The sequence below is a fragment of the Martes martes genome (assembly GCF_963455335.1).
Source record: "Martes martes genome assembly, chromosome: 13".
Taxonomy (NCBI): domain Eukaryota; kingdom Metazoa; phylum Chordata; class Mammalia; order Carnivora; family Mustelidae; genus Martes; species Martes martes.
The window spans coordinates 44,339,501-44,364,697 of record NC_137901.1 but is presented as its reverse complement, the minus strand read 5'-3'; the positions used below and the strand labels follow the sequence as shown (position 1 = coordinate 44,364,697).

The following is a 25,197-nucleotide window of genomic DNA, read 5'->3' as shown; positions in this document are numbered from 1 at the left end:
CATTGGTAACTTGTCTTAAGACTTAATAATTCTGCTTTTCCTGTTTAATTTCCAACTGCAAATTGAAGCTAAAACTGATATTTCTGCTGGGTAGAGAGGGGAGAAATAATTAATAACCATTTGTTGTGTTACAGTCCATTGCTGAAAACCCGTAATAACTAATTCATCCATACATCTGTCCATTCATTCATTCATCAACCAGAAAGTACTTACAGACTCACGTCTGTATGCCGCCGATGTGTCAGGTACTAGAGATGCTCTGATGACTCCTTATCCGCAGTGAGTTTTACGAACTAGCGGGTAGACAGAGATAAGTGACCAAATGAAAAAGAATTTTGAAAATGAACTCTTTCTGCTTCTGTTTTGACCAAGACCTCGATATAATAAACATGAGAAATCAAAGTCAACCTGAAACAGGTTCTGCCTGACACAGAATTTATTTATAAAGTAATATGCTAGAATTCATTCCTTAAATTTTGGACCCTTCACCTGGTGAAAGGCTGTATGAAGTACAAGTCTGTCGAGCAGAAAGAAGCATTTGAGAAGGATTGCCTTGGAGGAAACAGTGTTACAAGTCCCTAATTTTTGCCCTGAAGGTAGGATGGTTTGGAAAGTTTGCTGTGTGTTCTGAGAATGGGAACCGCTGTAGACTGGGGTCCAGCTCTAACCTGGGAGATCTAGAGGGTGATGGAGGGGTGAAAAGTGGCATTCACACAGCACAGGGGACAGCCTACATGCCTGGGATTTCCAAAGTAGAAGATGCAAGAATGCATCCCATGGGAGAAAGGGCCGGATTGTGCAGAGCTGGCTGCAGGCCTCCCAGACAGAACACACCCCCTTTAGCTCATCTTGTGATTTGTAGGTGAGGAGTCCCTGGGGATGGGAATCCCCAAGAATTAAACATCGAAACAAAACTAGACAAAACTACAACCTTTAAGGAAGAAAGTCATCAATCATCCTTTGTTGGACCAGGGAGCTCGAAGTTACCTAACCAGTATTTTTCTTTGTTAAATCTGGCCATTCTGCTTGCTTTCGCCTCTGCCCACAGCCCAGTGAGCTGCTGTTGAAAGGGAAAGGGAGCCATCAGGGAGACACAAGGCAAACACCGGTCACACCCCCTTCTTGGAAGTCAGGCTGCTTCCAACTGCAGCACTCAGCAAAGGCAAGAGAGGGCATTCTTAACTTTGAAGGTTGAGGCCTTGCCTGATATTTTGGGCAGAAAACATTCCAGTTAGTCAATCTAGCTTTGTGAATTAAGTGATCACAGAGCTGACTCTTTCATGTGAGCAAGTAGGAAATCGTGGGGATCTGCCAATTTTCCTTCCAGGGATGGGGAAGATTATCTCCCCTGAATAAAAGTTGAAAGGGAAAGAAAGAAACAAATAAATTTGTGGTTTGGTCCCACCCACGTCCACGTCCACATGCATGATGGGAGGCGCACAGGGCGTTAAGGGGGAGACGCGGCAGAGGCACCTAACACGGGCTGGGAGGTCGGTTCAGAGGAAGTAACGTTGTTAAACAAAGAGCAGAAGGGTTTTGAGGATTTCTGTGCAGAGATGGAAGATTAAACGCTTTACCTCCCTGCCAAGTTCTCCATAAAATGATTCTAAAGTGATTTTTAAAAGTCTTAAGCCCTAAAGGAAAGGAAGAAGAGGAAAGTAAGCAATAACTACAAAGTTTTGTAACCTGGAAAGCAGATGGATGAGAGAACTGATGATTTGGCAGAAGTGGCAGATAAAATCCAACTCAATGTACGCGGGACCCACAGCTCAGAGATGGGTACTGTCTGGAACTTGTAGGAGAGGGAGCACCAGAAAGGTTAAGATGAGGACTGGTTGAAAGTTGGTTTTTGAAGTAGTCAGATTCCCAGATCTCAACAACCACCAACCCTGGCGAGAGAAGGAGGATTTATTTTTTTCTGGAGAGAGAGAGAGAGAGAGAGAGAGACTGAGCTCTGTTGAGGGTGAAGCTACCACAGTGAAACCGGGGGATTGTGTACAACACTGGACGTTGAGACCATCCCGCAGCCCTCTTGCATTCAGCTTGTAGACGTGGAACAGCCAGGCCTTCACCTTCCACGCAGGGGACTGAAGGATCTTCTCTGGGTAGCCTAGCCAGCCTAAGCTCAGACACCCGAAGCTCGGGACATTCAGGCTTCCACATATAAGCTGCCAAGTCAGATCACCCCACAGTGATGTTCACAGCTCAGGAGCGCTGCACTTGTGTTTGGAGGATTTGGTCCCCATTCTTGAATGTGAGGGGTAGTCAAGGATAACCAGGCGTCTGAGCAAAGCTTGTGATGTAGTACAGGAAGTGCGATATCTGAATCACAGGCATTCCGGAAGAGAGATAAGACAAAATGGAGGTTGGATGTAAGGGACAATTCAAGTGAGTATACTGGATTTGAAGGATCCGAGTTTGAGCTCATTGTATGCCTGGCAACAAAATGAAGTGGATTACAATAGATGCAAGATGTATCATTATAAAATATCAATGCGCTGGGGGAAACTGAGGCACCTATAAACTGAGAAAAAAGGCAGAGGTGGGGGGGAAGTGGGGGGAGCAGAGAGAGAGAGAATTGGTAAAACAAATGCCATCAATTTCTCATCTGCCAGAAGCTTTCAAAATTCCCATTCTCAGACTCTAATCAACTGTCAGGATAAATAAATAAACAGGACCAACCACAAAGAGGAAGGTAGAGAATAGGAGAGACACAGGAGCGAGGTAAAGGGAATTCTCAAGGTGATGGTGCAGGGAGGTCCTGGGGGGGCAGCAATTTACCAGCTAAGGAGCTCCAGCAGTCCAAGCTGGATCCCACAGAAGGTTCTAGAAGAGGTTTCTTTTTTTTTTAAATTTATTTTTATTTATTATTTATTTTTAAGATTTTATTTATTTATTTAACAGAAAGAGATTACAAGTAGGCGGAGAGGCAGGCAGAGGGAGAGGAGGAAGCAGGCTTCACGCTGAGCAGAGAGCCGGAAGTGGGGCTCGATCCCAGGACCCTGAGATCATGACCTGTTCCAAAGGCAGAGGCCCAACCCACTGAGCCACCTGGGCACCGCTAGAAGAGGTTCCTTCAGAAAGTTTCCATTGAGAGAATTCCCACTGTTTCAACATCTCAAGAGAAGATTTGCAAAGTTGATAAAGGATTTGGAGTTAAACTGATAAATACAGGAAAAAAAAATTAAGAAACCCTGCAAGATTATTATTAGCTTTAGAGGAAACAAAAAAAACAGTAAGAAAAACAAAGAAATTATAGTGAACTCATGACTCAGCTGTAAAAAGCATGCCTGTATATATATTCATGTGTTAGAAACAGAAGAGAAGATCATGAATCTTCTGTAATAGTGGCAAGTCAATAGACAAATGTCTAAAACCCCAAACTAAAAAAGTCAGCAAGTAGCAGTACAAATATATTATTTAGAGACATGGAAGCAATTGCCAAAATATTTAGTTAAAAGAAGTGAGAGTGATTGCCTTTAGGAGGAGGGGAGAATGGACAGAGAGGCTAGCCTGGTATTATTGGTAGGCAAACTTTGTAGAACTATTAATATAAATGTCACAAAAAACAACTAAATTATTTTGAGATGAAAGGTAGTGTGATGGTGTGTGATGGTGGGGGGAGGCTAATAGAGCTCCAATCAGAGGGAATAAGACATGTGGAGGCCCCGAGCAAGACAGGGAAAGCATGGCTCCTTTGAGCCTTGAAGAAGTTCAAGGTGAGTGTGCCAGTCCCAGTGAGGAGCAAGGTGGGGAGTGTCGAGAGGTGAAGCTAGAGGACAAGCGGGGACCAGATCATCAATGAACTTTAATTTTATCCTAAGGATAATGGAAGCCCAAGGAAGGACACTTTTATCTGCAAGTAAGAGAAAGATTAAATAAAACTAGCTCGAACAATAAGGGGACTTCATTATGGTTTATCCCATAAGAAGAAGTCTAGAAGCAGGGAGGTTAGTTCAGCAGCTCAGGCGTATCAGGCAGCATCAGACTCTTTTCTTTCTACTCTGGTCTTCTTGCTGTGCCACACACATCTCTCAGAATGGCTAGAAAAAGCCAGATATTGCTTCCTCACACTATAGTATCCGAGGGTAGAAGGAGAGAAAGGCCATGTTCCGTCCTCAGGTCTTTGCATCAGTTATTTGTTGAGGCATAACCATATCAAAAATCAGTGGCTTGGGGGCGCCTGGGTGGCTCAGTGGGTTAAAGCCTCTGCCTTTGGCTCAGGTCATGATCCCAGGGTCCTTGGAATCGGGCTCCCGCATAGGACTCTCTGCTCAGCAGGGAGCCTGCTTCCCCTCCTCTCTCTCTGTCTGCCTCTCTGCCTACTTGTGATCTCTGTCTGTCAAATAAATAAACAAGATCTTAAAAGAAAATCAATGGCCTGTGACAATCACCATGTTAGGCGTTAAGGACTGTGCATCAGTGGTTTGGGTTGGGCTTAGCTGGGAACTTCTGCTGCTCTGTCCTGGACTCATCCATTCTCCCGCAGTCAGTCCATTGGTGGCTTAACTGGGGTTGGATGGTCTAAACTAAGCTCCCTTGCCTGTGTGGGGCCTCAGCTGCGATAAATGGGACAGCTGGCCTCCCTGCTCCGGGTGGTCTTCCCTCTCAGTTGACTAGACTGGGTTGCTTCTCATGGTAGTCTCCAGGCAGTGTTCTAAGGAAGGGAGAGCTGAAGTTACAGGGCATCTCAAAGCCTAGCCTCCAAAAGCCCACAAAACCATTCCACAACATTCTGTCGGTGAAAGCGGTTATAGGAATAGCCCAAACTCAAGGGGTAAGAAAATATTTAATCTTGGGATGGGAAGAACAGCTAAGTTGTATTGCAAAGGGGTACATGTAAACAAGAAATGTAGGAGTTATTAAGGCCATCTTGGAAATAAATTTGTCACTGCCTCCTTTGAAGAGTAGAGAATATGATGTCATACAAATTATTCTCAGGCCCTTTCCTAAACCAACCATAGAGAGGGCAATTAAATGACTCTGGTTGGGGAAGCATAATAAAGGTAGACTCCCTGGAATTGAGGAGCCATCCTTCTCTGGAGTGAAAGGATTCTTGTTGCAAAGACATATGTGCGTGGAATTTGTATAGAAAAATAAACATTATCTCCCAGATTTTTCTAGAGATCTGTGATTTCCTTTTTAAAAGATAACCTTTAAAAGATAATGATTTCATTTCAAGATAACCTTTAAAAGATGAAAAGATACGATTTCACATTTGAAAGATAACCTTGAAATATGATTTCATTTTTAAGAGAGGAGTATTCCTCTTGCTTGGAGGGAAGCAAGACTGAAGGGAGGTAGACCAGTTGCAGGATTTGTCAACCTCAGCACTATTGACATGTTGAGCCGGATAATTCTTTGTTGGGGTAGAGGACTTTGCATTTTGAAATATTGCTGGTGTCTTCCCACTGGGTGCCAGAAGCTTAACTCCAGCTGTAACAACCAACATGTCTGCGGACACTGCCAATTACCATCTGGGGGACGGAGTTACTTCTGGTTGAGAGCCACTGGGTTTGGAGGGTAACACAATGATTTAGATGACTATTGCATTGACCTAAACCAAGGTAGAGGCAGTAAGGATGGAGTCAAGAAGGAATGAGATCTTCTATTTGGCAAATGATGGGGAATGAATGGAAGGGAAAACTACATGTGGGTGACAGCTAGGTTGTGGTCTGGACACTCTGTGGTTTGGGCACATAAGAGGAGAAACAGGCTTGGAGAAAATGAGACAATTAGCTCAGTTTGGGACACATTCAGTTTGAGGTGTTTGAGGAACATAAATAAAGATGTCCAAGAGGCCTTAGAGTAAGGGTCTCAAATTGGTGATACCTGAGCCTGGCCCAGTCTCATACTTCTATTCTTTGTCTTTCTACTAAAAAAAAAAAACAAAAAAAAACAAAAACAGAACAAAACAGGCCAACATTTAAGAATTTGGAGACTTCATATAAAATTTGAAATTTTAACTTTGTCTAAAATATCAGAAGATCAGAACATATTGGACCCAAGTTCTCAGAGGACAAAAACCTGCTGAGCTGGGTTTGCCTCCATTTGTTCCAATCTCCCCAAGGCCTTCTTGACTCCATCCCATTGGTTGCCTGCTTACCCCATCAGAATATGAGTGTACAATCCTTGCTTTGGTTGGACTTTCTGCTCTTTGATGTGGACACAGGCATGAGAATGATTCCAAGAGTCTCCACGTTATAATAATCCCCTGTGTCACCCTGTGACCCATCCATTTCAGTCAGACCTTGTAGACTTTTCTAAATACATCATTCCTTTTTCTCTTTCTGATTCCAACAGTAACACCTGTTTCTTGCGGGAAAGAGAAAATACAACACACATAGTATCCCAAATCTTACAGTCCTCTTCGGTTTTGTTGCTGGATTTCCATATGTCCCTGGAAGTAGTGATTAGGACTCAGTTGTCTCCTCCAGGAGGGAGCCCCCTCTCTGTCTCAGCTGAGATAAAGCAGAGTTATTTTTCCAAAATGTCAGTGAAAGAAAATTAAACAAGCTTGTATTTACCTCTCTGCTTTTGTGCATTTTAAACCCGTCGTTCTGAGGGTTGCTAAGGAAATTCTCTTTTTGAAACACTCAAGAATTCAGGCAATTAAGTGTTTTTCCAACATCAAACAATTCCATAGTTAGAATTTATTACTCCTCATGTCTCTCAGTGTTTCAAGGAAACATGTTCCGTTCATGTTAATTTGTTATCTCAAATGCTTTTTAAAATGAGCCTTAAGTGTACTATTTGTAAGTAGGTGACAAAGTTCTTTTAAAACTGCTTGAATAATAGAAAAAAATGACATGCCTCTTAGAGAACAAAATGGGCCATGATAATGTGAGGGAGAACATGTAAAAAGGGATGTAATGGTTAGAATTAAAATGACGTCTGACAATTACTTTCAATTTGAACCGAGGTGAAGAAAATCAGAATTACAATACTCTTGTGATTAAACTTTGATGAGATGAAAATGTCATCATTGTTTGATGAGAATTTTTTATTAGAGTTCAAAGAATATGAATGATTTAACCACAATGTACCAACACCACAGGGCTGAATAATCTGTATCAGGTTTTCTCAACTCTTTCTTACTGCGGGTCACCAGAGAAATCTCAGCCACTCTCATTCTTCAGTGCCGCTGCAACTGTTTCATGAGATTGGCTTTTGAAACAACCAGATAAAGCTTACATCCTTTGTGATAAGTCCTGACATTGAAATCCTGGAGTAGCTTAATATGGAGAATCATTTTCAGGAGTCATGTGCTGGATTTAGGCTCAAAAGTGTTCTTTTTCAAAGACATACATTTTAGAAGCTAGATTTCTTGAGAGAAATGGGGAGATCCAGCTTTTATCCTGTCTTCCTTGCTGAACATCAAGATGCGTTCCCCGCCGCCCCCGCCGCCCCCCATGGGAGAAGGCTATTTCCCTTTGGCCTGATATTTGACAATTAAAATGGGGATGGGGTCTCACCTCTGTGGAGGACAGAGCATAGTCCCGATTTCTCTGGGGGCTCTGATTCTATATAGAAGAATGCACTGACTTAGCATGGGGACTTTTCTGTGCATATGGGCAACTATTGTGCTAGCAACTTCTGTGCTGGGAGAGGGCAGGAGGGCGAGGAGACCCCCACCCCCCTTTTACTGTGACTGGGGGATTCCTGCCCTCCTTCCCGCCCTCTTCCCTGTCTTTCCTCTTTCCCCTCTGGGAGCCCTAAATTGAATCAAATGGTTTCTCACAGTCATTGCGTATACAACTCTGTATTTTCAAAGATTGTTGTTTTCTGAGAGTCTGAGTCAGAGGACTGAGGGGCTTCACCTGCAGCTCTAGAGTTTGCAAACACGGAGGTACTAGGGGTGTGTTCAGTTCTGTTTTGAATGTGAAAATCTTTCTCCTCTTCCTGTTGCAGGAAAGGGCACATATTGACAAGGGTTCTTCCACTCAGTTACTTCCCAAAGCTATTGCCATTGTAACAACATTATAACCTAGCCCACTGGAAAATAACCTTCATTTTCTCTTACTTAAAAAAATACAGTCTGTGGGGCTCCTGAGTGGTTCAGTCAGTTGAGCATCTGACTTTCAATGTTGGCTCGGGTGTTGATCTCAGGGTCTTGAGATCAAGGCCTGCCCGGGGCTCCACACTGGGGGTGGCTCCTGCTCAGGCTTCTTTCTCTCCATCTCCCTCCACCTCCCCCACCGCCCCCCCGCCCGATTAAAAAAAAAAAAGAAAACACAACTGTAAACTTTGTAGTCTGATCTAGGGTAAGCTCAGATGATTTCCAAACACCATTTTACTGGTTCCCTTATTACAATTTTATTTTTTTTAAGAAGTTAGGAAATTCAAGCTAAAAAGTGGAAGGTATATTGTGGAAGAGGTGTCCGTCATACCCCTGCTCCGTGAAGAAAGAGTTTTCTTGGCCATTTGAAGTCCCTTTCAGAAACACTTAGTAAGTTTAGCCGATTTATCTTTGTGGCATTTGTACTTGAATATTTAAATAATTGCCTCAAAGGTGGTCAAAATGATAATGAGAGGTGAAGTCGAGAACAACTGAGAAGTTTAAACACACTGCAATCTCTATTGGATACGAAAAGTCAAAGGCTTGGAAAAAGCAGATATGAATGTTGGAATAGTTGGAAGCCTATGGTACCCCAGGTAAGACACAGTACAGAGCAGTGGCTCAGAGTCGTCCAGATAGACTGCCCTTGCTCAGACCCCATGGTTACTGCTTAGTAGCTGTTTGACTTTGAACAAGCTACTTATGTCCCTTAGGCCTCCATTTCCTCATTGGTAAAATGGGGATAACAGCAATACCAGCCTCATAACGTTTCCATGAGAAATGAGTAGACTAGCGTGAAGGGCATGTCTGGTGCACAGTAAGTGTTCAATAACTGAAAGCTATTATTGTTATTACTATTATTGAAATGTGGAAGACCTTATCAGTGACTTCACAACTAATCCCTGGTTCTCTTTTCTGGATCAAACGAAAAATATCTCAAATAGTGATCTTCATAATATTTTCAAAAGGAAAAATATGAATGAAAAATGTCTGAAATTATCCAAAGTTTCCCCGTTGGAGGAGCTAACACTACATTCCTTTTTTCCCCCCCAAGATTTTACTTTTAAGTAATCTCTACACCCAATGTGGGTTCAAACTCACAAACCAAAGTCAAGAGTCATGTGTTCCACGGACTAAGCCAGCCAGATGCCCCAGCACTATTTTTTAAAGTCTGTGATAGTCCAGGTCTGTAGTACGTAATATATTGCCCTTTGTCAGTGTTGTACATAAGGATTTCCTCTAGCATGGACAGTATATGTTTCTTGCCACGTAAGGAAACATGGCTAATGGGAAATTAAACTGATATATGAATAGAAGAAATGGGAGAACTCTGTGTGATTTGGGGGAATAATTTAGGGAAATGGGATTAATTGGGGTGTGAGACCCAGTTTTCGCTCTACCTTTTTTTTTTTTAATTTTTTTTATTTAAAGAGAGAGGGATACCATGACCAGGGAAGGGCAGAGGGAGAAGGAAAGGGAGAATCTCAAGCAGGCTCCACAGTCAGTCAGAGCCCAGTGCAGGGTCGAGCCCACAACCCTGAAATCATGACCTGAGGCGAAATCAAGCGTTGGATGCTTAACCGACTGAGCCACCTAGGTGTCCCTAGTTTTTGCTTTACTCTTTGCTATACCGAGTAATTTGCTTAATCTCATTGACTCTTGTTTTTCCCATCTTTGGAAATGAAAATTATAGTAATACCCCATTTAATGAAGATTAAATGATTGAAAGTAATATTTATAAGTTATAAAGCCCTAAATTATTCTTTTTATTTATTTATTTATTTATTTATTTATTTATTTATTTATTTATTTGACAGACAGAGATCACAAGTAGGCAGAGAGGCAGGCAGGGAGAGAGAGGAGGAAGCAGGCTCTCTGCGGAACAGAGAGCCCGATGCAGGGCTCCATCCCAGGACCCTGGGATCATGACCCGAGCCGGAAGCAGAGGCTTTAAGCCACCGAGCGACCCAGGCGCCCCAGAGCCCCATATTATTCTAATCCATGCATTTCTCCTAGACCTTCTTGACCCATGGCCAATGTATTCATAAGGGAAGAAAGAATCCAGGCCACGATTTCCATCTGTTCACAGATGAACTGCGCATCTCCCAGAGTGGAGTGTTTCTTGCATCCACTCCTTCAGCCACTGCCCCATCCACCCATCCACCCATCCATTCACCATACTTTCACTGAGCCCTAGCCATGTGCTCTCATTATGCTCTCCATAAAGCTTTGAAAAATCAGTGCCATGGTTTCTCAGAGGTTTCTGACTATGTGCAAGGAGAACTCAACTCAACTTTCCAGAGTTCTCAATGTCTCCTTAAACCTGAGGAGTGAAGACGTAGAAAAATTAAAAAAAAGAAAGAAAGAAAACCAAACTAAGAATTATTCAGGTGACATATGTTTTGGACATTTTCCAAACAGGATAATTACCTAAAATCAGTCTGACATTTATATCTCTAGCTTCCCATGCTTGTTAAAATACTTTTCTTGCTGAAATACTCATTGAGCTAAATTTCATCTAACATCTGGCCATTGTATAAATATAGCAATGAAAACATGTCTTGTTGCCTACACATTAGGTATAAATTTTAGAAATCCAATTAGTGTTTTATTCTTTCTGTGCATTTTTTTTCTTTGATTTTTCTTTAGTGCTGGAGCTACTTTCAGGCTCCTAAATGGAACTATAAGAATTCAAATATTTAACCCACATCTACACAACAGCAAAAGCAACTAGATTGAGGTATGGTGCTTTGTAGTATTTCCTAATGATTGTGAGATATTCCTTAAGTTCTTTATTCATTCATGCAATGAACATATATTGAGCGAAATGTCAAGCCTGGTGCTCAATGCTGAGGGTAGGGGATACGGAATAAATAAAATACCATCTTAGCCCTTAAGGAGTTTAGAAGCCAGTAGAGGAGACAGCTACCTACACAAGCTCCTTCACTACGATGTGAAAGATGGCTCTTGCCATATTGCCTAACACTGACAAATGCTCTAAGAGAGGTACGTACCCACCCGGCTCCAAAGGCATCATTTGCTACTCATCTGATGGGTCGCACACTACATAATTGATTGTCCTCGATTCTTCTCTAAGGGTCTCTAGCTTCTCAAAATTGAGGAGCCCCTCAAACTAAGAACCCAAGGGAGTGTCCCAGTATTCCCTGTGCCTACATTATCCATCTGGGTAGGCAGAATCTGCCAGATGCCCTAAGGATGGATCCTCTAGTTAGCAATACCAGCCTCATCTGAGTCACAGTTGTTAACGTCTTCACTTTTAGACTCCCTGTAATGCCAGCTGATCTTCAATGACCTATTCTGCATGGATGTGAACATTTAGAAGTAAGCCCGCAAAAGCACAATTTTCGCTGTGTACGTTAGGGCCTACCATCGTGTGTCCTCTGCAGCCTTTCCAAGAATGCATTCCCTTATGTAGATTCCACCAGTCTTTCATCTGATGATGATTATACTCAAATATCTAAACCTTTGGGTCATTCTCAAGGATGCTCTTAACGTTTTAACTTAGAAAAACTGGGAATGAATTTTCAAACATTGTCAGATGCAATGCTTGCTTTTTGAACATTAAAAGTTTATTTGCACAAACTTAGTCGTATGAGATACAATGTAATTCATGGAAAGCAACCACAATGCTAATACTTAATAGATTTTTCCAAATATTAGATGTTATAGTTTAAATCTCAACATTAGCTCTGATGTTGGAATAACATTTCAGTTAATAAATAATTGTGATTATAACCATATGTTCAGTTTATTCTCACCAGTTTATCATGAATTACAATTGTGATTTGGGTCATAAAAGTGATAAACAATTATATTTTCATAAACTGCATGTTTATTTAATTAATCCCGAAGAGAATCTAAAAAGATATTCCAATGGGTTATAGAAATTAGGTGTAATTTTCAGCTCATAGATTTTAACACGTGGGTAACGCTATAACTGGTTTCCTAGGGTATGGTCATCTGCAGAAGTGAGTGGCCACAGTTTTTGAGCCTCGAATTAAATGTCTTCTATGTATTTCAGAGAATTATGAATTTCAGAAGTTACTGCTATTTTGGGGTGATCTATAAAGTATTACAATACCAATGCAAGCACACAAAATTTGTGGTAAACAAAGTGAGTTTTGCATACTTTCAAGATAGTAGTCACATCTTCCTAATAATTTTGATGCCATACACATATTAGGAAAGAATTACTTTCAGACATAAGATATTCTGAATTTGCCTGATCTATAGTGCTTATAATGAGAAGTTATGTTGGCCTTGTATCGTCTGCTAAGGCTGTCTCTTGAGCTCCTACTGTCATCTAGTTGTCACAAAGGCAATTTCTCTGTCAAATGTTTGTAACACGCAGGGGTAGTATCAACACGAAGCAACACAGGGCCTCACCAGGATTAATGGTAGTGCTTGAATTTGTTATTCTATTTTGGAATTTTCTTTTGTTACTGAATTTGAACCAGTAGGCTAAGTTGCCTGGTTTCATGGCCTAAGAAGAATGTTCTGTCCTATTTGGAATCAGACTCTAACAATTAATCAGACAGTTTGATGCCACATCTATGTTATTCAAATATTTCTAATCCTTTCATAACCTTTTCCAGACTGTGCGGCAGCTAGGACCTATCAACGGCATTAGGAGACAAGTCAGAAAGGGGAAGAATGTATGAAAAGCATCAAATGGTAGGAACAAGGTATAGGAATCTTACATTTAGCCAACAATTCAGGTACCAGACAATATTTCCTTCTGTTGTAAAAGTGTAGGACTCTTGGGGAAAAAAAGAGGCAACTTCAACAACAAAATAATACATTCAAATGTTGGGCCCCAAATATTTAAGAAAGGCCCCCAAACTTAAAAACGTCTCTTACCCTTTGTACTTCTTTCGACAAACTATATACATTTTCACTGTAGGGACTATCTTACAGTTTTGGGGTGCCTGTTGTACTTTTCCATAGGGAAGAGACGCTCGGCATTGCTTCCTGGCTGGGTATAATTCATTTATGTCCTTCCAGTTTTTTCTCTCTGATCTCTTTTCTGTCTATCTGTCAGCGGCTCTCTCCTGGGAGCGGCGCGATGCACTTCATTAATAAGAAGGGATTAAAGGAAAAAGCCCTCGTCTCCTAATACACTTGGATAATTTGGTGCCATCCACAAGGCAATAGACCCCTGCTGCATAGATGTCATTAGAAAGGTACAATTTCATTACTTTTTACTGGCAGAGCCTTGAGTGAAATACAAAATATGTTGTCTCATATGCAGGGGAAAAAAAGTACCAAAGCTTTCATTCACTCTACGCCTCTAAAATATTAGAACGCAAAAATATATTTTATGGTTTTTACATTTATATTGCCTTCCCTTAGTTGTCCTTGAAATCAAGCTTTTATTAAATACTGAGCAAAATCAAGATTAGAAGAAATTTATTTACATTCTTAAATCCTAAATGAAATTCATATATTTTTATTAACTAACACAAACCTCCTAAGTGCCAGGCACTCTGCTGGTGGCTGGAAAGCAATTTACAAAAACATCATTCATGCCTTTTTTTTTTTTTAAGCACTAACTTATTAAATACTCTAACTAGAAGTGAGTATAAAAGTGAGTGCATAAGAAGTAAACCATATGGCTGAATAAAATGGATTGTACGCCAGCAAATTGTAAGCATATTAAAGAAATCTTTTTAACTTATGCTTGTTAACCTAACTGCTGAGCTGACATATTTGACCTGGCTGATAGCATTATCTTTTGAGCTTATATCAGCTACTCCCCACCCCACCCCACCCCCGATTTTCAGCCTTTAGTGGCATACTGTGCAAACATTTGAAAAGACAGGCATAAACCATCATGAGAATCTCACCCTGTTTCCTATAGATGCCTCCCCAAACAGGAAATGTTCGATGGGTCTCCCTGGTTGGAGACAGTGGCTGGCTACACAGCTGAGCAAGGGGCCTGGGGTTTAGGAATCTGCCATGAAAACCACCAGTGACGCTCCCAGGCGTTGCCCTGGTGTGGTGACTCCCTGGGGACCTCGAGCATCACTTTCTTAGCACCGAAGAGAATCAGGTTGAACAGTGGTCCATTATCTCACTGCCACAGACACACGTCTGCCACTAACACTAAAAAGTGGCACATGGTTGGAGCCGTGCATGGGAGAAGAAAGCCCTTGATTATCAGCTTATTTCCAAGCCGTTCTTTGCAGGGCTGGGTTTTTGCTTCCCTACTAGCTGTGTTTTCAGTTAAACTGTCATTTGCAGCTCTTTGTCTAAGACAAAGTTTAGCCTGGGTGGTTAAGATGATAGAGACTGGGGTTCCCAGAGACCATTCTACTAACTAGGCACAGCCGTTCAGGAAGAATGACATGTCTCAACAAATACATGAGTTAGTAATGAAAAAGCTTAAAAACAGTGCTGGGTTCCTAGGCACAGTATCTCTAAAAATGAAAGATCAGTTATCTAGTCCGCTCTGCATATGGAGTGTTCTCATGTCCTCACCCTTGCACTCTGCAACCATGGCCTTCCTTGTTTCTCCCGCATTTTCATTCATTAAAATACCATCACACACCACACTGAAGACTATCAATGAACCTATGAGAAGTGAGAGAGCAGCAGAAATGGGGGCCGGGCAGGGCCCCACCTAACACCTTCCAGAGTGAGCAGAGCTTAATAACCAAAAGTTAGGATTCAGCTAGTTATGTTCTTGTTATCAAAAAGAAATCTCAACTAATGTTTAAATATAGACAACCAAAGTCACAAACAAACAAAACCCCCCGTTTTGCCAATAAATTAAAAAAAATTAGCAACATGGTTAAGTGGTTAAATGCTTCGATTGTTAACCTCATGTGGTGTATTTGAGGACGGGCACTGAAAACAGATCAACTATTTGATTCCAGAATATAGATTTCTTTTTCCTTATGATTTTTTTATAATGGCAATTTTTCTTCCACTCCAGTAAGATCTTATGAGTCTGTTTGTCCTGTTTGTCTTAATAGCTGTTTCTTATGATTTGGATGTTTTATTAGGTGGAAACAATAAATATACAGGGTTTCTGAACATTCTTCAGATTTCTGGGCTTTCTGTCCGCATTACCTCGGGCACTGAGGAAGAGGAAGGAATATTATGAATTGGAGTTCAGGTTGAAAGTTGGGTATTTGACATATATAAAATGGAAACAATTCATTAGCAATGACCCTTGTTAATGTTGTCTTGCCGAGGTAGTTCATAGTAAGGGACTGCCCATAAAAGAGCATGTTATGTTTCCTCTCTTGAATGTGCATGACTCTGTGACATACTGTCCCTTGCCATTGAAAAACTTGAGTTAATGGAGTAGATACTCCAACAAGGATCAACAATCCCAGGGTCATGGTAGAGGAGGAATAAGCTGATAGGTATGTCTCTAAATTCTGCCAGGCAAGACTTAACCAAATCTTGATCGACATTTTAAAGTGATTATTAATGAATGACAGCAGGATTAGCTAGATTCATATTTGCTTTGGGGACACTTTAAGAAGACTTCTTTTTTCGATTTGGAATTCACAATAGGCTTCTTCCATTCCTCCTTGGTGGAACAAAGAAATATTTCTTATCTACCCTGAATAATAAGACATGAGAAAACAACCCAGTGCATGGCTAATTTATAACAAATCTGTTTCCTTAATGGGTGGAAGGAAATCTGAGGACAGTTCGGAGGGTTCCTGTCTGCTTTCAGTGCCATCTTCTAGTCATACCGAAGACAGCACCTCGCCCGATGGGTCTTTCCCCTTCTTCTCCTCGCCCCGGTCAATGTCAATCACGTGCACCACTCCCGGTTTCAAGATCAAGTCGTCAGTCTCTACCTGACTCCTGTTGTCCTCAACCTCCATGTAGCTCCCCTTCGTTTGCTGGGCAGCTTTGCTGAAGGCTTCTTTCAAACGACGTTTGAGTTCAACATCTGGACAGAAGACATACTCATAAAGGCCACCAGCGAGGACAGCTCCTATTATCGGTCCAACCCAATAGATCTGGGGGAAAAGATGGAAGAGTTATGGAGTGAAAGTGGAGGAAAACTATTCCTTTGAACACCTCATGAATCTAGAGCCTAGCTGGATGACATTAAGGGAGTCAAGGTGCTGTGCAGAAGAAAGCAGGATTGGAAAGAATATAAGAAAATATATCATCGGCACATCAGAAATCCGTAAACTGCTAAATACCAGGTGAACGGAAAACAGGGAAAGGCTGTTTTCTCTTTTCTTGCTTTTATTATTTCCTTTCCATTTCCTGATAATCCTTAAAGTTGAGATAGCTCCTTTTTGGGGGGGAGCGGCACATTAAGTGTGCACTAAGAGTTCTTCGACGGAAAAAAAAAAAGAATTTCTGGAGAGTACTTCTCTTATTTTCTTAATATTGCCATCTTACGTTGGTTTCCCACCTAACTGCGATCAACACACAGATGTTATCGTTTGAGATCTAGTTACTCAGTAGAGTGTGATCGATGGAATCCCAGCTCCCAGCTCCACCATTCAACAATCTGGTGAGTTCTTGCCTCAGTTACGTGACTTCTTAAACCTGAATTTCCTCATCTGCAAAGTGGAGATTATAATAATGCAGACCTCACAGGCTGTAAAAATTCAATAGAAATAATCCTTGTAAAGTACTTATTCGTTCCAATTTCATAGCAACCGGCTCCATTCCATGTTTCCTAGACAATATAAAGTTGTATGTGAATACGTTGGCGATAAGTCATCTTCCATATGTTACATGATTTCCTTCCCTAAAATCTGGTGATTTGATTTAATTGAAAACCTCATGATTTGTTCATTACTCTCCTTTCATCCTCATGGTTCCTACCACGGTCACGAGGTGAAAAGAACCCAGTACCTTGTTTATGGGTGATGGTTAGTTGAGGATTAGCAACTCTATAGGATTTTTCATTCGACAAATGGAAGCTTTTTATCGTACCGTTATTGTGTTTAGAGTAAACTAAATGTTAAGTTTTGGTAAACTTCAGCATTTGCTTGGAGTACATATATGCAGCAGAAAAGCAGACATTCATTCAACAGATTCAGCGCAGCAATGGAAACCTTGTTTACTGAGCCAGCTGTACTTAGCATTTTTCTTATATTAACTCCCATGATTCCAACAGGAACCTTTGAGGTAGATATGATTATTGTCCTGATTTTATGGGTAAGAAAACGGACACCTTGAGAGGGCAAGCTTGCTTAGGATTTCATGCTTAACAAGTGCTTGAGCTGGGATTTCGGGTCTGTGTGAGTTTAAACTTCTCTTTTGAACTACTGCCCTGCTTTTCATGAGACTCCCCTTTTCCCAATTGAAAAAAAAAAATAGAAGGAATGCTTCTGGCTTAAGACACTCTCTGTAAGTGAATTTCATGTAGCATCCTCGTTGATAATTCTAAAGAAAATTCAAAATTTGAGCTGTTGCCGAGCTCATATACGTCACATGGAAACTCTCGGTAGAGTGGTTACAAGGACCAAGTTCCTTATCTTGAACAGAAAGAAACCATGTAAAAGCTGACCTTCTCCCTGCCCTATCAGAGAAGAAACTAGAGCCCTCCTTTAAATGTCTTTGCTCTCTGCTCGTTAGATATGTTCTAGTCCCCATGCTACGACTCCCACAAGGGAGGCAAAGGACTTCTAAATAATTAATTATATGCATCCCCAAAACTCCAACAAAGAAGACATCTAGTTACACGCTCCCCCAAAAGAGCAAATCTCAGTTTCAAGCGTTATTCTCAAACAAAAGTCATAATATAACTTTACAAGGACTTTCAAAATTGATAAAGGTAAATAATTTTTCTTGCTAAAAATATAGATATATAGAAAGTGTGAAGTGGAAAGCTGAAACAGTGTCATTACACTATCTAGAAAACTCACCATTGACATTTTGATGTTATTGTAGTCTATCAGTCAAGCTCTCTGTCTGTAAATATGCTGTAAATTAGTTCTAAAATCCACACACCTATTGCTACAGAATGGGCATTTGTGTTCAGTGGGATTAAGTTTCTTATAAAATAGCAATAAGGGGAAACCTTTAATTCAGTCAACAAGTTAAGAAGTTTCCTACTAGTCTAATTTTAGCTAGCCTACCACAACTACTAGGTAATTAATAAAAATATATACTTTCACCCACATTTTAAAGTCCTCATAACTAAAGTTAATAACTGCTATTTGTCTAAATAGTAATTGTAAAAATAGTTTGAATTTAAGAAAGTTGAACTTACAGTTGTACTTTTACCATAAGTAACTATATACTGCCCATTAAAAATTTCCATTCCTGTTAACATGGCAAATTTTGAGACATAAATTCATAAATGGAAATATCAGTGGCAAAGTGACCAATCCTGCGGATGGTATATATTGACATTCTTTGCATGGCTGGGTCCAAAATCTGGCTTTTGAGCACTGACTCTCATTCTTTGAGGACTGAAATTACGTCTAAAGGCTCAGTACACTTTCTGAGCAGTGAATGCCGATAGTAGTAGTGCGATTTCCTCTCATTTGTAATGTGCACTGCGGTTGAGAGGATGTAACCGGGTCAATAACGGCTGTGTGAATGAGATTAATACACAAGTGACATATAGTTATACTCTTGAATTAAAAATAAAAGTTGTAAAATAGCCTTCACAGCACATCAATGACAATCAAGGCAGCCCTGCTTGAGGCTGGCTTACGTTAAGTCTCCTATTTTTACTGGTTCTTTTAAGTTAGTCTAGGAGTAGCCTTAAAACTGCCATGTTACTCACTTAATGGATTTAAGTTCCTGTGTCGTAAGAAACAACTGAAATAGAATGGATTGTGGTATTTAGAAATGGACATCCCTGTGCTCTGGAAGCACTGCCACCCCATGAATAAGTAGGTTAGCCACGAGACTGGAAAGCATGCCTCTTCGGAAAGTCATTGATGTTTCAGCTATGGTTATGGTGATAACAGCATAAACATTTGCACCATTTATTCCTCTCCATCTGCATTTCAAATGCTTCCAGCTCACATACTATTAATTGGGTTCATGCTTTTGTAAACAAAAAAGATAAATACTTTTGCTATGGGCAGTGCTTTTAAGCATTTCTTCTTTTTTTTTTTTAAATTTTTTTGCAAGTGTATATTTTGTTATTGCCAAGAAGGCTTTAGTTTCAATAATTGAAACCCCATATTCACCAACCACCTTAATTTTCGCTTGTTTCCCATAGGTAAGTCTATCGGATACAGTGCCCAGAGCAGTGCTGATTAAAAAAGAAAGACTATTACGGAAGTTCTAAATAGATGTAAGATATATGATATGATGTTTTATAGTAAATCATGATATAGATATAAGATATGATGTTTTATAGTAAATCTATAGATATAAGATATGATGTTTTATAGTAAATAAAATATAAGATATGATGTTTTATAGTAAATCTGGGCTAGTCTCTCCCTGGTCCTTATGAAAGGTGTAGGAAAGTGGGGAGTCAAGGTTGGAAGGGAGTAAGAAAACTAGCAAGCAAAGAAAAAAAAAAGGAGCTCTGTGGGTATTTGTCCCCAGCTGTAGGAGGACAGGAATCATCAGCATGATGGTTACCCAGTGGTTTTCCCAATTTCCCATGATAACTGCAGGTCCAAAGGATCGGGCGGGGTTCATGCTGGCACCGGTGTAATTGATCTACAGGAAAAAAGAAAACAACTTCAGACATTGCTGAGACGGGACTAGTAGCAGGAAGCATTCATTGCAATTTGCTACCATTTGCCAAGTCAGTTAGAGGAACTGTCAAGATGTTAGCAGCTATATCAACATTTCTCATCACAAAGTTAACAAAATAATCACCTAAAATGGACAGCCATGTCTGGATACTAAAGAACTACAGCTGTAAAACACCACATCTTTAAGCCAGCTCCAGGGTGAGGGTAAATGAAATGAATCAATTATTTAAATGGATTTGGAAACTTACTGCAAATAAATGTCCAATTGCAACAGAAAATCCAATTGCTAAAGCTACTGAACCAGTGACATCAGTCCGTTTGGAATCACAGCTGGCAAAAATAGTAAACACCAACTGAAATGTGATGATCAACTCCACCAGGAGACCGTGACCAGCGCTAAGATTTCCATGAACCTAGAAAGAGAAAAATGCTCCATCTGAATCGAAGCACGAGTATATTTCCTGTGATAACATATCATAGTGTAAGGCATACTTCATCACTGGAAAAAGCAATGGTTAATTTGAATCATCTCTTCTACCCCACAAGTGAGATGCTCCCCCTGCATCCAAAAAGAGAGAGAGAGAGAAAAAAAAAGGAATACATTTCCACTCATTTTGGGTCATCACAGATAGTTAATTACTCATACAATGACCAAGCGGGAATTTGTGCTGAATGTTCTTTTCTACAAAGGAAGCAAAAGTGTGCCACGGCTGCACTTAACTTATAAAGGAGTTTCTTGAGAATCTTATAATTTTATAAGGCAATGATTAAATCCATTAATTAGGTTTAAATTAATTAATATACATTTCAATTAAAATTTAAACTGTGTGTGGGTTTTTTTTTTTTTTTAAATCAATCCTGGTGCTGAGCTAACAACTAATGTTCCTAACCAGTTAAGGACAAAACTAGGATCGAGCGCCAGTTTATTGTTCTAAGTGTGGCCCGTGATGTAGATCATTTTAAATCTCATGAATGTGATAGGAAACAAAATTGTTTCTTCTGCTAGTGCACCAACAAATAGTTGTAATAAAAATGCCTTAAGCTAAGTATATAGTCTAGTATAGTCGACAGGACAGGAGCAAGAGCGAGGGGAAAAAACTCCCCACAATTTTTGTGCTACCTAGCCTAATAATATTCAAGTCACTAGATGACGAACAATGATTATATATGGATACAATCAATGTTGCTGGGATGAGTTTTCAAGCATATCAAGAGTCATCAGAAATCCTCTAAGAAGGGATGCCTGGGTGGCTCAGTTGGTTAAGCAGCTGCCTTCGGCTCAGGTCATGATCTCAGCGTCCTGGGATGGAGTCCCACATCAGGCTCCTTGCTCGGCGGGGAGCCTGCTTCTCCCTCTGCCTCTGCCTACCACTCTGTCTGCCTGTGCTTGCTCGCTCTCTCTCTCTAACAAATAAATAAATTAAAAAAAAAAGATTAAAAAAAAAAAAAGAAATCCTCTAAGAAGAAATTAGCAATTTTAGGAAATTCTCTCAGGCTATTGGGGTGTCATGTAGCAGGGGTCTGCAAGAAGCCTGGAGTCCTAGTTTGAAAATAAGAGCCAAAGATGCTACCGTGGTGACCCCCAAGCCCCCCACCACACTGGAAGGTGTGACGAGGTAGAGAATCCCGGCTCCGATGATGGCACCCAGGCACTGGGCTGTGACGTAGAAGACAGACTTGGCGATGCTGATCTTCCTGGTGCACACCATGGCCACTGTCACAGCGGGGTTGATGTGGCCGCCGCTGATGTGGCCAAAGCACTGTACCATAGTTGCAATGCTGAGTCCGAAGCAAAGGGAGATGAGAACCATGTCGACAGGTAGGGGCTTTTCCGTTCCCCCCCAGTTGATGGTGGACCCCAGGCTGAGGAGCACAAAGATGAGCATAGCCAGAAATTCTGCTGTGACTGCCTTCCAGAAAGCTTGAGTCCAGACCCCTCTGAAGGCCACCATGATGTTCTCTCTTCTACACAATGGTCCACACTTACTGAAAAGAAAACAAATGGTATCAGTCTACAAAAGCAGGGTTCATGAATTTAGGTGAAGACTCCAGGCGTACTTGTAATCTTGCCCCACTGTGGGGAATGGCCCTCTCAAAGGTTATTTGCATATCAAGAAAGAATGCTTCCAGGAAACCTTCCTAATTAATTGTCTCCTTAACAGTCAAATTGTGACGCTGGCCTCCTTTTATTTAGTAGTCAAAGCCCTTTCAATAGCACCGATGAGTGCCTAGAAAGGGAAATACAGTTTCTTCAGTTTCTTAAGGAACGAAGAAGGGAATACATGTACTTGAGAGCAAGAGTTAATTCCCTCAGAGCAAGTTTTTAAGTTTCACTGTACTTTTAACATGCCATTTATAGTTTGAACGTAAAGCAATACACACATGGTTGTGTGGTTGCGCAAAATGGCATTCTGAAAACGGCTCTGTGGAGCGCGATGCTCCTCTTCCCCAGCAGAGACTGCGGATTTCGGGAGCAGGCCCGCGAGGGGGCCGGGGTGCTGAAGCTGGTCTTTGGAGAAGCCGGGTCGTTCCGGGGAGGGGAGCTCAGGGTGACTGGCAGGGGCGGTGGGAGCTGCCAGGGCCGGAGCGGCGACGGGGACACTCTCCGTCTCCCTTGCGGACCTGGGCGCGCGGCGCTGGGCGGTGTCAGCCTCGGGCCCCAGGGGAGCGGCCACCCCCGCGCGGTTGCCAGGTGGACAAACAGTCGCGGCCCCGCCCCCGCCCCACCCCCGCCCCGCCCCCGCCCCACCCCCGCCCCGCCCCTGTCCCAGGCGTCCCGGCAGCCGCAGCTGCATCCCGGCCTCCGCCGTGCTTTTGGAAGCCTGGGGGACAGTCCCATCTTGTGCCCGACCCTTTCTCGACCCCCGACGTGACCCCTCAGACATGCTTCCCCAAAGAGACCCTGCAGGCGGGTGTGGACGCCCCGGGCACCTGGTCCGCGCCCTCCAGGGGCAGCCGAGTTCCCGGACCGGGGGCGCCGGGCAGGGGGCAGTGGCCCTCGGAGCAGGAGGCTGCACGGGGAGTGGCTGTTCCCCCGAGTCTTCTTGGCGGCCTTCTCCTCCTTCTGCGTGGCCCAGAAAGACGGCGGGGACCTTGTGTGTGTATTGGGGCGGGGAGGAGGGTGGGGTGCAGCAAGCACTTTCTTCCTCCAGTCTGTTTTCCTCTTAACTGTCCGAGGATCTTTGGAACTAAGAAGGGACGGGGTTTGAGGATATTAATGCCAACTGCTGGTTTGGGTAAGAAATGGCTAGAATTCCCAATGTGGGGGACAATTACTCTAGTTACCCCATTATTCAAGGCATTTGGCCTTATCCTTTGCCCGTGATCGTGGTGAGAGGGAAGGAGTGTGGAAACACTGATCACCAGAGGGCTATGAAAAAAGGGTTAGGCGAGAAAGCCAGGTATTTGAACGGATTAGAGTTATTACAGCTTTTCCCTTGATGTATAAGGAAGAGGAGCCGCCTCCCTCCCCCCTACCCTGGGTTCTGGGTGAGCAGTGGGGAAATGCTGGGCCAAAAAGAGCTAGGGAACTCTCCCTTGACCTTTAGGATCTCAGCTCAGCCTCTGGTTTGATACCGGGCTTTGCTTCCGAGTTGGAAGGAGAAACCCATTTTTGGCCCAAACCGGGCGGCTCCGGAGGGGGCACAGCCTGCCCTGCCTGTCCTAGGTGTCCCCTGCCTGTGAACTCCTCTAAGTAATTACAAGAAAGCGCAGCTGAGAGGACAATGGCATCATATTCCCTAGAGAAAGAGAAAATAAAGAGCCAAAACAGCCCTTGGAATGGAGCAGGAAGCATGCCCTGAGAGAGACGTTAAAAATATCCCCAAGGGGGAGAAACTTAAAGAACTCACAGATTGAAAAGAAGCTAGGAATGGGGCTTCTGAACTCACCAGCAGCCCTGGCTGCAGCCAGAGGGAGGGGAGCAAAGGGGCTACCACAGGTGCTGGTCCTCTATGGCTGGATTAAGTGGGAAAAAGGAAGAGGACAAAGCAGGAAGCCAAGGAGGCTGGTGGGCAGGACACCTCAGGTCCCTTTTCAACAGCAAGGATCACCGGGAGAGGCGGGCCCTGGCAAAAGGCCGCCTCCTGGCTACACCCCGGCTCCCTCACTTTCCCCAGCCCCCCAAGTTCTATCTCCCTGCCTGTTCTCTCCAGCCTCTCCAGAGACCTAATTTAAGAAACTCACTTGCTCTTTCAGCTTCAAATTTTCATCAGCCAGAGAAATTAAAACAACAACAACATCAAAAAATAAAAAAAATTAAAAACCCCAATAGATAAATATACTCCTAAACAGTGCTTTTAGCTTTTTTTGGAAAACCCACAGAATCTGATGTCCTTCCAGGGCAGAGCGAACAGCCTCTGTGAGCTGCGAACCCCAGAGTTGCCAGGCAGCATACATACCCCTGACCTTCCAAGTGCTCACCTCGGCAGGCAGAGTCTGTTACGGCTCCTGTTATTGTCGGCGATGCTCCCTTACGCGTTTACACTCTCGGAAAATGGATCAACACTATTTGTTTTGCTTCTCTCGCCCCAGAACAAAGGGGGTTTGTGGATGTGTCCGGGTTGTACTGAACCAGACACATTACTTTCTAGCTGAGCACACAGCCTGATCCACTTCTGGACAGCTGAGCCTCCCGGTGAGTAATTTTTCTGATGAAAAATACTGCAGATAGATTTCGTTCCATAGGGTAATTTCCCTGTGCATGCACAGGTCGCAGATATTTGGAGGATTTTGCAACAAAGCATCCTTTTTTTCTTCTCCCTTCCCTATGCCTCTCTTATGATTATGCCAAGTACCCAGATCTAAAAGAATCACCTACCTGCCCTATAGTTTCCTTCTGGATCCTGTCTGAGAAGACACATATATCTATAATAAAAGAGAGTTTCATCTTTTGGCCCCACGCTTTGTTCCCTTAAGGCAAAGAAGGACTTACCCCCACTGCCTTGCTGCGGGTCTGCCACTCATGCCTTCCCTGGCCAGAGTGCAGCTCTCATTGCCTGCCCTGCAGCTCCCAGTGCACTGGGAGTCAGATTACGGCCACTTGTCTGATTGGGTTTTTGGAGTGTAGGGGTGGAAAGACTCTGTACCATGTGGCAATCGTCAAGTTATATTTGAACTTGAAATAACTTCTCTCTACCTGATCACCATAGACACAGGGCATTTCAGGAACACAAAATGTTTGCTTACATTGCATTTCTTTAGCTGGTGATCTTTGAAACTGAGGATTTCCCCCAATTTAATTCGATTCTTCTCACCACAATGGATTGCTGAGAATTTGTCTTGTTTGGTTATGAGTTCATTGCAGTTGAAATTGGGCACCTATGAGAAAATAGATTTGTGTTATCCAGCAGTTGAGATGGAGATCTGGGCTGTAGTACATTTGCTTTTGAGAGGCTGAATTTCCAGTGGCTTCTTTTGAAGTTTTTGATCTGAGAAGTAGAGTTTTAAGTACAGTAG

General features: G+C 42.3%; 1 protein-coding gene across 2 annotated transcripts; it reads right to left on the bottom strand.

The window, feature by feature from the left end:
- Positions 1 to 11,620: 11,620 nt before the first annotated feature.
- Positions 11,621 to 24,755, bottom strand: AQP4 (aquaporin 4). Of its 2 annotated transcripts, none has more exons than XM_080822244.1 (5): positions 24,674 to 24,755; positions 21,312 to 21,726; positions 19,989 to 20,153; positions 19,622 to 19,702; positions 11,621 to 16,065 (listed from the first exon to the last, which is right to left on the bottom strand). In XM_080822244.1, the coding sequence occupies exons 1-5, from the start codon at positions 24,703 to 24,705 to the stop codon at positions 15,787 to 15,789; spliced, it is 972 nt and encodes a 323-aa protein (XP_080678370.1). In that variant the 5' UTR covers positions 24,706 to 24,755; the 3' UTR covers positions 11,621 to 15,786. The 2 variants fall into 2 exon arrangements, with proteins under 2 accessions (XP_080678370.1, XP_080678371.1); XM_080822245.1 differs by having other exon boundaries at positions 11,627 to 16,065; positions 24,560 to 24,696.
- Between the last annotated feature and the right edge of the window lie 442 nt (positions 24,756 to 25,197).

Bases quoted from the DNA above. Each gene is read 5' to 3' on its own strand.
- AQP4 (XM_080822244.1), bottom strand. From the start codon at position 24,705: ATGAGTGGCAGACCCGCAGCAAGGCAGTGGGG. The intron at 21,727-24,673 runs GTAAGTCCTTCT...TTTTCTTTTCAG, and splicing joins CCCGCAGCAAGGCAGTGGGG to TAAGTGTGGACCATTGTGTA. The intron at 19,703-19,988 runs GTAAGTTTCCAA...TTTTTCCTGTAG, and splicing joins CAATTGGACATTTATTTGCA to ATCAATTACACCGGTGCCAG.